The 12,499-nt window shown below is 34.6% G+C and overlaps 1 protein-coding gene across 10 annotated transcripts in view; it reads right to left on the bottom strand.

The window, feature by feature from the left end:
• NIPBL (NIPBL cohesin loading factor) overlaps window positions 1-12,499 on the bottom strand; it is a 153,707-nt gene that overhangs the window by 8,009 nt on the left and 133,199 nt on the right. For all 10 annotated transcript variants that reach the window (XM_039709678.1, XM_039709677.1, XM_039709679.1 and 7 more), the window contains 11 exons: window positions 12,212-12,310; window positions 11,973-12,119; window positions 10,270-10,404; window positions 8,837-8,935; window positions 7,483-7,536; window positions 6,244-6,352; window positions 5,522-5,658; window positions 3,861-4,001; window positions 3,461-3,554; window positions 3,199-3,353; window positions 2,845-2,935 (listed from right to left, as the gene is read on the bottom strand). In XM_039709678.1, the coding sequence (XP_039565612.1) occupies window positions 2,845-2,935; window positions 3,199-3,353; window positions 3,461-3,554; window positions 3,861-4,001; window positions 5,522-5,658; window positions 6,244-6,352; window positions 7,483-7,536; window positions 8,837-8,935; window positions 10,270-10,404; window positions 11,973-12,119; window positions 12,212-12,310 (1,261 nt within the window). The remainder of the gene's footprint in view (window positions 1-2,844; window positions 2,936-3,198; window positions 3,354-3,460; window positions 3,555-3,860; window positions 4,002-5,521; window positions 5,659-6,243; window positions 6,353-7,482; window positions 7,537-8,836; window positions 8,936-10,269; window positions 10,405-11,972; window positions 12,120-12,211; window positions 12,311-12,499) is intronic.

Below are 12,499 nucleotides of genomic sequence, written 5' to 3'. Positions count from 1 at the left end.
GGTCTGGAACCAGGTCTAGCATAGAGGCCTTCAGTTATCATAAGAATGAGAAAGGAATGTTACAAAAAATTATCTGTTATTTTTCTAATACAGACATTCTAATACATCTAGAGACAAATATTTTGCTGCAACTGTAAAATGTGACTCATACAGATGCAGAGAAAATGTGGAAAAATTGATAAAAACCATGACTATTTAACATCACAATAGAAAAAATAGTCTCCAGGGAACAGAGTAAAATTTGCACCTTTTGCTGTCATTATTCATATGCCTCTTGTAGTCTTCACTGGAAGATCATCTGATGTGTTCCCAAGACTATATGTTTCGGAAGACACACACTACAGAACAGCTCTTAGCTGTAGTCTTACCCTTGCCAATGAACTGGCTGTTCTTAAGTCTGTATTTAATAAAAACCTTTCTAAATTACTGGCAGTATATACCATTTTAGATAATTTATGCAAGTGCTGCTAACAAACTCTTAACAAGTATCTTAAAAAAACTGTAATAGGAATTTAGGAAAATAGGAATAGTAACATCCTAATTTAATTTACATTTAACTGATTAATTGTTTTTAAGATCGTTTAGGAAAAGCAGACATTAAATGCATTTTCTATAACCAAAAAATATACACATTTTAAATGGGCACATAGAAAAATAGGAACATAAAAGGAAAATGGGGAAAGAAATTAAAGCAAATAAAATAATGCAAGAGCAATATATAAGAATAGCTGTAACAGAGGAAAGATTTAGTAAAATTTTGAAAAATGGGCTCCATAAACACAAAAATACAGTATAGGATAGGTAAAGGTAAGTCCAAAACAAGCCCCCAGTGTGTTTTAGATTTAATTTCATTCCCAAAACAAGAAGCAGAGAAGCAGGTGAGAGAAAGGGAAAAGAGAAGAAAAAGAAATTAGGGTGGTCTTTGCAGTATGTGGCATAACTGTGTGGTCTATACAAGTGCATATTGATGTTTGTAACTTGATCACCTGTGTGCAAAGTCCAATCCATTTAATATGGTTAATTTTAAAAATTAAAAGCACATGGACATATCTGTAACAGCTCATAAAACTTTTTTTTCATTCACTTTAAGAAATCTAAACCACCAGTATTCTCAGGGAAAATCTTACTTTTCCATCCACAATTAACTGGGAAAAAATCTTACTTGGCATAAGATGCTGTCATAGGAGATGAAGGAAGGCACCTGCTCTATGTTTTTTTAAGGACTGAATTTACATCTCCAAGATACTGTCATACCATTTCTATTCACACCTTTGTTTTCCCTCTGTTAAGAATTTTTAGAGTAAGCACTGAACTTTGTTGATTAAAACATTAACTGTTAGGTACTTAAAAGTTTAGCTAAATTTACGAACAAGTTTATAGCCTCAACTAGTTTTTCAAGTATATATCTGGAAGAGAAGCATAACCATAATAATTAACATTAAGATTAGGCTTAATCCCTCAACAGCAGTGGGACATCCTGAGGCAAAGGCTAAAACTGCTGAGTGTCCCTACTAAAGTGAAAGGCTGATAGGAAAGTACATTCTTCACATGACCCTTTTCACCATATATAAGTGTTGAGTTAGCTTGCTAGTCCTTTTCAGTGTACTGCTGCTCACAAACATTGAATGAATTCAACAACTTTGCTGAGTGGGCAGCCTGAGGTGGAAATTTGCACTGTCTACCACATCTCCATGCATCCAACAGCTATCTTCAGAATCAGTACTTGGATGAAATCAATATATCACTAAAACCAGTGAGGTTTAATTAAAATAAACATTGATATTTTTTTACAGGCAGAAAAAAAAAAATCTGAAGAATTACTACTGACAAAACAGATCACAGTTTAGTCTATAATTTAGAAACATTTTTGGCAAATATGACATACTCCATATCCATGAGCAGAGTAATCATATCTATGGTTAGGAATACAGACCCTGTCCCACATGAAATTCTGCAGAGTGCAATTATACTGAACTGGACTATGGGTAAGTATCATCTACATTGACATAATGCCTAGAAAAACTGCAAGTAGTCCAGAGAATCACAGCATTGCTAATGCAACAGAGGCAACTCCAATGCCATTAATCCGTCTTGAAATTGTTTCTCATAGAATATGAAATGAAGATTCAGTCTTGATCCTTATCTTCAGAACCTCCCTAGCCTGTACTAAGAGTAGGATATCTGAAAAGTCACCTAAAAAGCAACATAAAGAGGCAAATTCTTGTCCACAGTTAAATCATGCAATGGAGGCTCTCAGGCCTTGGAGACTATTTTAGACCAAGCAATAACCATGAATTGAGCTCTTCTAGACACCATGACCTATCTGCCCAAACAAGATTTTCTCAGATGTATGATTTCTGTCTGTAAGTCAGTGGCAGTTCACTTTGTACTGCAAGTCACTGAAATGCCATACTAATCTCACAAAGGCCATCCAGCTACTATAAACAGCAGTTCCCTTGACTCCTGCAGAATGCCTGCTCCTACCCCTAGAATGTTCCAAGTCTTTCCATCCTTTTTTACCTTGTGGACTGAAAAACAAGGTTTGGAGTTACAACATACTTGCACGTGGAGTAAAAAAAAGTGTCTTTGTTACCTGGGAAATCTGCTGTGCCCTACAACTTGGTCACACATCAAAAAGCATTCACTGTCAAAAGCACCCAGGCTGCTGCAGACTCATGCAACTAGCAACTCTTTGACAGCTTTGCTATGGCCAGTTCTCAAATAAAATAAGCTGTAAGCTTTGATTTTAAGCAAACCTTACGTGACTACACAAATACATCTAATTCCTACTGATATACATGAATTTCTACTAGAGCTGAATAATAAAAAACCAATATTTCTTACCAAGACCAATAATGGCTTTTGTCTGTACTTCTTCATCTGAATGCTTTGTAAAATACATCAGCAGTTCAAGTACTTTATCCTTAATGTTAACCTGGGCAAATTAAAACACAATTATTAGCTATTTGCAGATGAAACAGATGTTTTTAATCTCTTATAGAAAGGATATCTATAAAAAAGGAAAGGAGAAATACAACTTTACTGCACAGTCCTTTCAAAATAATGTATTTAAAAACCAGAAAACTATACCATATGCATTATGGAAAAATATATACCTTTTGGAAATAATGTGCTTTCACAAATAAGTGGAACTTTCATTATATCTAAGACATGGAGAATAAATGAAAGTTATTTTACCTTACTGCTGCCCTTAAAATCTTCCTGATCAAAATCAAAATGCCGACACAGTGCTCCAACAGTGAAAAGTGATCTAAGGAGTGCTGGTTTATTGGCAGTAAGTATTGTACTGTTGGGGTCTTCTTGGTGTTGATTTTTTAATTTAGAAAGTGCACCTGCAGTAAAATAAAAGTTATCACAGTGTTTAATTGTGGTGTATCCCTCAGATAAGAATTGTACTCAAAACTGAAAAGTGACAATTACTTGTTATGATTTTGCTTACCATAGTATCTATTAAAACAGGCCCACACAAATTTATAGTTTTGGGTGACCTTGTTCACAACTGCCCCAAGACAGCTCACACAGTGCTGAACAACCTAGGAGCAAGAAAGAACAAATAAATTGTCTACTTAGAAGTTTAAATTGAGATTATTGTGAAGTTATGCAGGAAAAAGCTATGCTGAACTAAAACTAACAATCTAAGACATATAATGTAATGTCCCTCCCTAGACTACTCGGAAAACCTACTCAAACTCATTAAAATACAGCAAAACCACACAGAAACCCTGGTAAACCCATAATTTTCATGACTCCAAAGTTATCTTCATAATGAAGCCCAGACTGTCTTTAAACCAAACTCATGTGAAATGGAATCAATAGAATAGTAGCAATTAAAAACTTACTGTCATGCCATATTTGATGATGAGTTTCATGAGGTCCTCCTCAATAGTGGCAAGAAAGGTCTCACTTGGGTGCTCCATTAGCGGCACTACAAGCTCTAAGATTTTTGCAACATTGCAGATCACCATGAAATCATTCTGGGTCTGAAACAACGGCATTTATAGTATTTAATACTTCTGGCCATGGATAAGATACGTACTATTAATATGCACTGACAGCTAAAAACTCCAACTTAAATCAGATATTTGGTAAACACCTAAAAGAATATATTTTACATCTGCTATTAAATTACATATTATTATGAAATCTAGTTCTGTTTACTGAAGGCATTCTGAGGAAAAAAAGTCTGGATGAGCAGAATTACACCTCTTATCAAGGCTGTGTCAGACCTGAAAACTTTTGGGTCTGATAATTTTCTGGAGTCTTACAAGAAACCTAGGAACTCTTCCTGAGATATACACACTAGAGAAGACTCAATACCTGAAAACAAGGTATCAGCAACAAAATGAAGTTGTGCGATGACTTAATGCACCTTAAACAAAAGGTAACAATGTGCATAAATTTAGAAATTACAATTAAAATTACTACTGGTTTACATTATCATGGAATCTACAGAAAACACCTCCTAAAGAGACATGATGCTAGAAATTGACTTTTGACAAATTAGCTTGCTAATCAGTATAGTATATAGGAATAAATATATAAAAAAGCTAACAGTATAAATCCTGATTGCTAGTATCAAGCTGTTTGACATGTTCAAGCTGTCAGTGGTAACTGTATGATTCATCTCAACTATGTGTAAATATAAAACAAACCATTTGCAATCCACTAAATAAGCCACAACAAGTAAATATTTAGATAAGTCTTTCCTATACTGTTTGTTCAGAAGCAGCACTAAGAGCCTGTTGTAAATGTGCCTACAGAATGTGGAAAATGCCTGCAAAATGCTAGGCTGTATATACAATCTAAGTTGGTAACATTTACCCCTTAAGCCTACCCTGAGCAGCTCACCTATTGAAAGGCACTGCTGCTACCCACCACGCTCGTCATCCTTGAGCAATGGGTGCATGATCCTGCCTGCTACCTTTAACCAGTCAGGGAACCAGATCAAAATGGCAGAAACCTCTGCAAAAATTCAGAGATCTGACTGGGGGAGGGTTGCAGTGTTAGAGCTCTCTACAATGCCTTACAGGAGAATACAAGAGCACTAGAGCTAGAGGAATGAGAAATGAAGTCTAGAAAAGGATGAAATAAGATATTTTTCTTCTCATATATTTGCTATATATTAGATCACTCTATCTTATGGAACCTTATCCTTAAGTCTTAAGATTCATATGGTAAACATTAACTACTTTTAAGACTGTGACTGTAAACTAAAGCAATTCTAAGAAACTATTTCCCGAAGGAAGAAAAACTGGGAAAGAGGCAGCACAGGTTTCAGTTTTATTTGGCTGCAAAATATGGAGGTAGAACATGAGGGAGAACATCTTAAGAGCTATAGGGATCTTCAAAAGGATCTAGTAACTTCCAAAGCTATGATGCTCATGAAAAAACTCCACAATTTAAAATTTTCTTTTCCAATCTTAAATTTCCTAAGTATACAAGACAGGAGTTAATTTTCATGCTCAATTATCTGGGGAAAAGACTGATTGTCTCTACTTACACTACATTTAGTGGTCAGGTATGGCTGCATGGTCATGGCATGTTTGACCATAAGCTGGGGCCTTATTTTGCTGAATAAGAACAAAGTGGTTATGCAAGCAACCAAACGACCGGAATTCACACCTTTGTTGTCAGAATCTGCAAAAGATTAGAAAACACAAAAACGACAGTAAGACCAAGTACTGTTTAAGCAATTGAAAACATATGGCCTAAACACTGTTTGAGTGTCTCTTTCACTGCATCTCTTTGAAGATCAAAACAGAATGTTCTTATTAGAAATGGGAACATACTGTGTTAACATTTATATGTGACTACAAAAGACTTGAAAAAAGAAGCAAAGAAGCATCAGAAACATCACCAGTTTTTATACTTCTACCTGCAAATGTTAAATTAGCCCAGCCTATAACTCTTATTACAAATATAGAACATACTAATGCAAATAAAATTTGCCATGATAGTTTTGGTTTTAGTGATCTGAAAGTTTGAACAAGCTATTTTAAAAATAGTTCTTTCTATGATTGTGGTTAGCTAGTGAAGATAGAGAAGTTTTATTATTACACAGTACATTAAATTTCATCACTTAAGAACAATGATTTATTACAATCATCTTTTAACAGGAATTCCAGAACAGTTAACTTTTTGCAATGAAGTGATTTCAACAACTGTTATAGTATCATTAAAAAAAAATTCAAAGGATTTTAGCTGAATTTTAAATAATATCACCTGATAAAGATTCTTCATATTTAAGAATGTGCTCGACCAAATTGTCAACAAGTTGAGTACAGGCTTTCTTCACAGGTTTATATGAGGCATCCTCTTCTGACTTCAACAGCTGTAGCAGATGAAACAGAAAATGGTTTAGTGTTAAAGCTGCATTCATTTGCATAGAATATATGCTGGCTTTATAACAATTACTACAGAAACACAAGGATTTTAGACTATAAAAGAATTTAATTCTCCATAAAACTTAAATGGTCAAGAAAAAATGACAGGAAGTAAAAAAGCAATGTAAATAAAGAAAAAGTAATTGTAATAAAAATCCATAGTAGTTCTTATTTTTTGCATTGGGATGAAAGCTGCTTTATGTTTAATGAAATAATGCAGAAACTGGCAGGAGTTAGAAGATTTTTAAAATGCTTACAGAAATAAAGTGCAAATTCAAAACAAATGTTTTTGACACTAAGCTAAAATAGCAAATGACAAAAAAAGTGTACATCAACACTTTATTTGAACTTTTTACAGATGAGTTTGGCTACTAAAATTGTGTCCATGAAGATTCTTCTAGTATCTGAGAAGGACTGAGACCATATTACAGCCTTTTCTTCAGAGCAGAGGCTCTTATTAAAGAGGCTTTGATTTACTTGATAACCTGTTTTCATGAGACTCCAGGTAAGAGAGGAATCAAAGGATTTTCTTGCTTGAAAATTAACCAGTGCATGTAACATGCAGAGAATGATAACACAGGTTAAGAGATATAAACAAACCAAGCTCAATTCTTAGAAATATTTGTATTAGATATAAGTAGAATATAATGCAGAATTAACTTATACTCTGAAGATTCACTGCTTCCATAAATTGTGTAGAAAATATGTTGGATATGAAAATACACTTATCTACTGTTTAAAAAAACCTGACATCACTAGATACTTAATTCTGAAATAAGGTACCTTAGCTGTGGACTTTGTGTTTACTGAAGAACTAACAAAATTAAACAAATAAATTAAACAAACAAATCATACTCCTCCCAAAACCAAGAAGTGAAGCATTTTTATGAGATCACTTGCAAAGACAGAAATGAATGCCAAAGAAGGACAGAAAAAAAGGTCAGATGTTGAAGACCAGGAACTGAATTTGTCTATTGTAGAACTGCTCTTGGTGTTCCCATTCCATGTGTTTTAGAAGCAAAAGGAACACTAAAATTTGAACAATGACTGTGCTATACATTCAAAATTTATTACTTACATTTTGAAGAAGTTGTTCAAACCAATCATACCCTGTATCTCTACAAGCTGCAACCTATAAGTATTTTTGAGAATAAACTAGTTAATAAACAAGGCATCTGAGGAAAAAATTATTTCAACACAGATATCATCTCAAAAGACCAGCAAACATGCATATATTTCTATATGTATTAAGAACAATGGAGACCAGAAACTGTCTTCTGTATTTGAAAAATAGCTCCCACCATTTTAGTGACTGTAGAATTTTTATTTCATACAACACAATGCATACATGCTTTACTGGAGATTGCTGTCCCTACTGCAAGATAAGCTTCCATTTTGTAGAAAATTTTGCACTAATTTATGTATAAATATAATCCTGACACTTTGAAAACAGACCTCCATGTGTATCATAGAACCACAAGATCTCTTGAGTTGGAAGGGATCCACAGAGTTCATCAAGTGCCACCCCGGGCCCTGCACAGGACACCCAAGGGTCACAGAGCATTGTCCAAATCTTCTTAAACTCTGTCGAGCTTGGCACTGAGACCACTTTCCTGGGGAGCCTGTTCCAGGGCCCAACCACCCTCTGGGTGAAAAACCTTTTGCTTTTACCCAACTTAAACCTCCCTTGACGCAACTTCAGGTCATTCCCTTGTGCCCTGTCACTGGGCACCAGAGAAAAGTACCTGCACACACACATATTTATTTAGGTTTTATATATATATATATATACACACACACACACACACGTTTTTATATAAACAGAACAAGCCTCAAGCCTTCACTGGTATCATATATCAGGAACAGCACACAGGTGGTTTAAATTAGAACTTGCAGGAGAACTGAGAATTAAACAGAAGTCAAATTGACTGACCTCTCAGACAGGAAAAATGCAAACTAGACTATAACTTTAAAAAAACAGCAAAGCAGAATGGGATTTAAACCTATAATTGTAAGTAATCAAGTCAGTTTTTAAATTTGAAATTTAGATCTTTGAATAATTTATATTAAAACATCTTTTCAGCACAGTGGTTTTATGCAATGTATTTTCACTACCAATTAAAACATTTTTATTTTGGAGACATGCTATTTAATCTGCTGCTCCTAAATAGTATGACACAACTATGCAGACACCAGTTTACTCTGAGTAAAAATATGACCTTGTATTTACAGTTATTATTGCCAGCAGATTAGTGAGCATTTAAGATTTCCTATAGCCTGCCCAGTCCCATGAATATTTTTGGTGTACATTTCATGCCAGGAAATATAAAAAGGGAAACCGTCTGACATATTATTGTGCTCAAAAAAATTTAGTTTCTAAGATACTAAAACCAAATTTAATTTTGCACACAACTCAGATTTGTTTAACATACCACATCAGTGATGTTTAGTATTTTTCTTGTCATCGCTTCTTTGTCATGGTGTGGAGTTGGAGTAAACCAGAGTTTTTGGAATGTCTCATTTACTAATTTCTGAAGGAAAATAAAATATTTGTAGAAATAAATAAACTTACATTAGTATTATTTCTAATACATCCATAGAACAGATGTGCTGATGATCTGTGCCCTTCCATAAGGGATTATGCAACTCATATGAGACTGTAGTAGGAAATGTTACCTGAGACAGACCTAGATTTACTACTGCAGAACTTACACTGATCTCATGCCAAACTTCAGCAAAATGAAACAATGGGAACTGATGCTACAAAAGCTGAGAATAAAGTTACCACGTGCCTGCATTAATTGGTATTTCTCAGAAAAACACAGCTGAGGAGCTGACAACTGAACGAACAATCCCTAGAGCAGAACTGCAGCAGCATTGGTAGGTTCCTTTAGTTTACAAAACAGCTGTGACAAGGTGGGAGAGAGAGAGAGGCCAAGCCTCTACACTCAAATATAGGAAGTATGTTACCTTCCAATGTTTTTGAATGGAGGACAATATAGAATAGAATGCAAGTGAATAAAAATTATTCCAAAATTACTTCTCTTTCATGGAACTGTTAAAAACACATTGATGTTTATGCCTCCTTTTTTTTTATTGTTAGAAAGATAAGAGGGGAAAGAACATGGTCATCCTCCCTTTCCAGCAGCACCTTGACTCCAGCTGTTCATCTGCTTGTTGATCAAGAGCCTTCTCAGAAAGCCACTTTACAATAATGTACCTCAAGAGGTAAAAATATCTGCTGCAGCTTTAAAGTTTTTAAATTTTACTGAAAGTGATACAAAATTACAACAGCTGTGTCCCTAATTACTCAACAATTTTAAAATTATTTTGCCAAATTAAACAAAATAATCATTGTCAGCTTTATGATTTAACACATTATATTAGGTTTGTGCCCTTCTGCAAATACACACTGCACAAAGAGTAGAGTATGAGCACATTTCAGGGGGAATAACTGCGTCACTGAAACATTATCACAAATTAACACTTTATAACTTTAATAATTACACATGGCATATATTAATGTCAAGTTGTTAATTTTTACTTAAAAGTTATTGATTTGCAGAAATCAAAGTTTTATATGGCAATTTTGTTTGTTAGAAAAGAGAAGTGCCAGAGAAAATACTTGCAAGAATAAAGAAAAACCTCTGGAAAATATTTAAAATATTTTGACTGACAACAAGAAGTTACAGAAAACAGAGAAGTAAGTCAGAGAGAATTACAGAAAACTAAAATATCAGTTCTTAAAAATTCATAAATAATAAATATTACAAAGGAGAACTGAAATACTTATTTTAATTTTGTCAAAACAGGGAAACACTACAGTCACAATAAATAAAATTCTGAAGGATATGTTTCATTCTACCTTAATGCCTTCTTCATCATTGACTCTCCGAATCATTTTCACACACATTTCTGTAATTTTGGGAAAGGTTGGTTGTTCAATGCAGATATCCCTAAGTATTTTTATGACTCTTTTTCTGACACTGATACCAGTATCCTGTGAAAAGAATTACACTCTTGAAAACAAATCAGAAACATTAATTTATGTCTTATATGAATTAATATTTGAAGATCACCCAATTTGACTTACAAAATTTATTTAGAAAAGGCAAGTAAAATCTTCTGGAATGCATTTATACAAAAGCTCAGCATAACTTTTTCTAAAGGCTCTGGCTGAGTTCCCAGAATGCTGAAACACTTTCTTCATCTATACCCTCCCATCTAAGAGCTCATGATGTTGCAATCCACTTATTTATTCAAGAATTTTCAAGCCAGATGTGATGATGCTTTAGCTACTTTATTGGAACACACAAGATTCCCTATAGATTTGGATAGTAATACTTTAAGCTTTTGGATAAAGCTTATGGATAAGATACACGCAGGCAGTCATTTCCATTTTATTAGGCTTCATCTAAGGAGATAGATGAGGAGCTTCACATCATATCACCTTACTCAAAATCTGTTGACTCTGAATGTCAGGTTTAACTGCTTTATGTAGTATTGTATGCACATGACCTACTTATCTCCAAAAGCCTTCACAAACTCGTTTTATCATGTAACTATAGCAAATGTGTAGTGACATGGATACTATAACATTGAACACCTAGACAATAAAACCACTTTTTTTGGTAAAAAAACTAGTAAACCCTTCAAAACACTAAAAATAGCATAAAAAGTTGCCCTCAATGATCCATATTTCAGACTTCAAATATGAAGCGAAATTCCTTATTTCACATTGTCCTGGTTAAAGCTAGGGTAGAGTTAATTTCTTCTCAGTAGCTGTTACACTGCTGTTTTTTGGATTCAGAATGAGAATGGTGTTGGTAACACACTGATGTTTTGGTTTTGGCTAAGTCGTGCTTATCCAAGTCAAGGACTTTTTCTTCCGTCCTTGTCTCATGTTGTGCCAACAAGGAGGTAGGCAAAAGGAACTGTGAGGGAGCATACCAGAACAGGTGACCTGAACTAGCCAAAGGGATACTCCACACCACAGAATATCATGCCTGGTATATAAACTAGGGGGACTTATTAGAATGCACAGCCAGTCTAGGTTTGGGAAGGGCTCTGGCATCAGTCAGCAGATGGTGAGCAACTGCTTTGTGTATCAATGGTTTGTTTCCTTTTTATTATCATTATTTATAATTTTTATTATATTTTACTTTATTTTAATTATTAAATATTCTTATCTCAACATGTAGATTTTATTGCAATCCTCCTGGCTCATTCCACCAGGGTGGGGATAAGAGATGTGGGGGTTGAGTGAGTAGCTACATGGTGTGTGCTAAACTTCTGTTTGGGCGCTTAAGCCATGACACAGCTAATATGAGCACTAATAATGGAATCAAAAGGAATACAGCCCTGGTCCTGATGCTGTATGACTTTCTGTAGAAGTTCACCTTTCAACATAATAAAGCTTCCCTAGAAGCAAGTGGTGCATTTTACAAGGTTGTCCTTAAAAGCATGATGGCTCACTATTCAAACAATTCCAGTTTATTAAACAAGCTCAGTTAAAAGCAAATTTTCCAATGCCACTTATTTTACCATAAATACCACAAGTCACCGTACCAATATTCTTTCAATCAGCATGTCATAATACTGCTCAGCAAGCTGAGGACGGCAGAGCACAAATCGGCCAAGCAGCTCCACAGCTGCTTCTCGCACACTAGTGGAGTTATCCATTAGCCGCCCATGAACTCCTCGTTGCATATCCAGCTAAAAAGAACAGGTGAAACAAAGATTCAGAATAAGAAATAAAGATTTTTTTTTAAGGGTGATCTGTGCATGGTAGATATTTTCTTTTTTACCCTGGCTAGAATGCTGGGGTCTACAGCAACAACCTCAGACAAACACTTCATGGCTTTTGTTCGAACAGCAATTGCATTTTCACCAAGTACACGCAGAATCTAGAAGAGAACAAAAAAAAAAGATTTAATTGTTTTGGGAAGGGAATAATTAAGAGCAAAAATTCAGCACAACAACATATAAATAATATTACTAAAATAATAACAAAAAGCTGAGTTTATCTTCTCAGAAAATAAAAAGTAAGTGATGTTTCATGGCACTGAAAACTGAACATGGATATTTACCACGAT

Source organism: Passer montanus, unplaced genomic scaffold (genome assembly GCF_014805655.1).
Source record: "Passer montanus isolate IOZ18808 unplaced genomic scaffold, ASM1480565v1 scaffold22, whole genome shotgun sequence".
In the NCBI taxonomy this organism is placed as follows: Eukaryota; Metazoa; Chordata; class Aves; order Passeriformes; family Passeridae; genus Passer; species Passer montanus.
The sequence above is the reverse complement of the archived record's forward strand: the minus strand, read 5'-3'. Positions and strand labels throughout refer to the sequence as shown.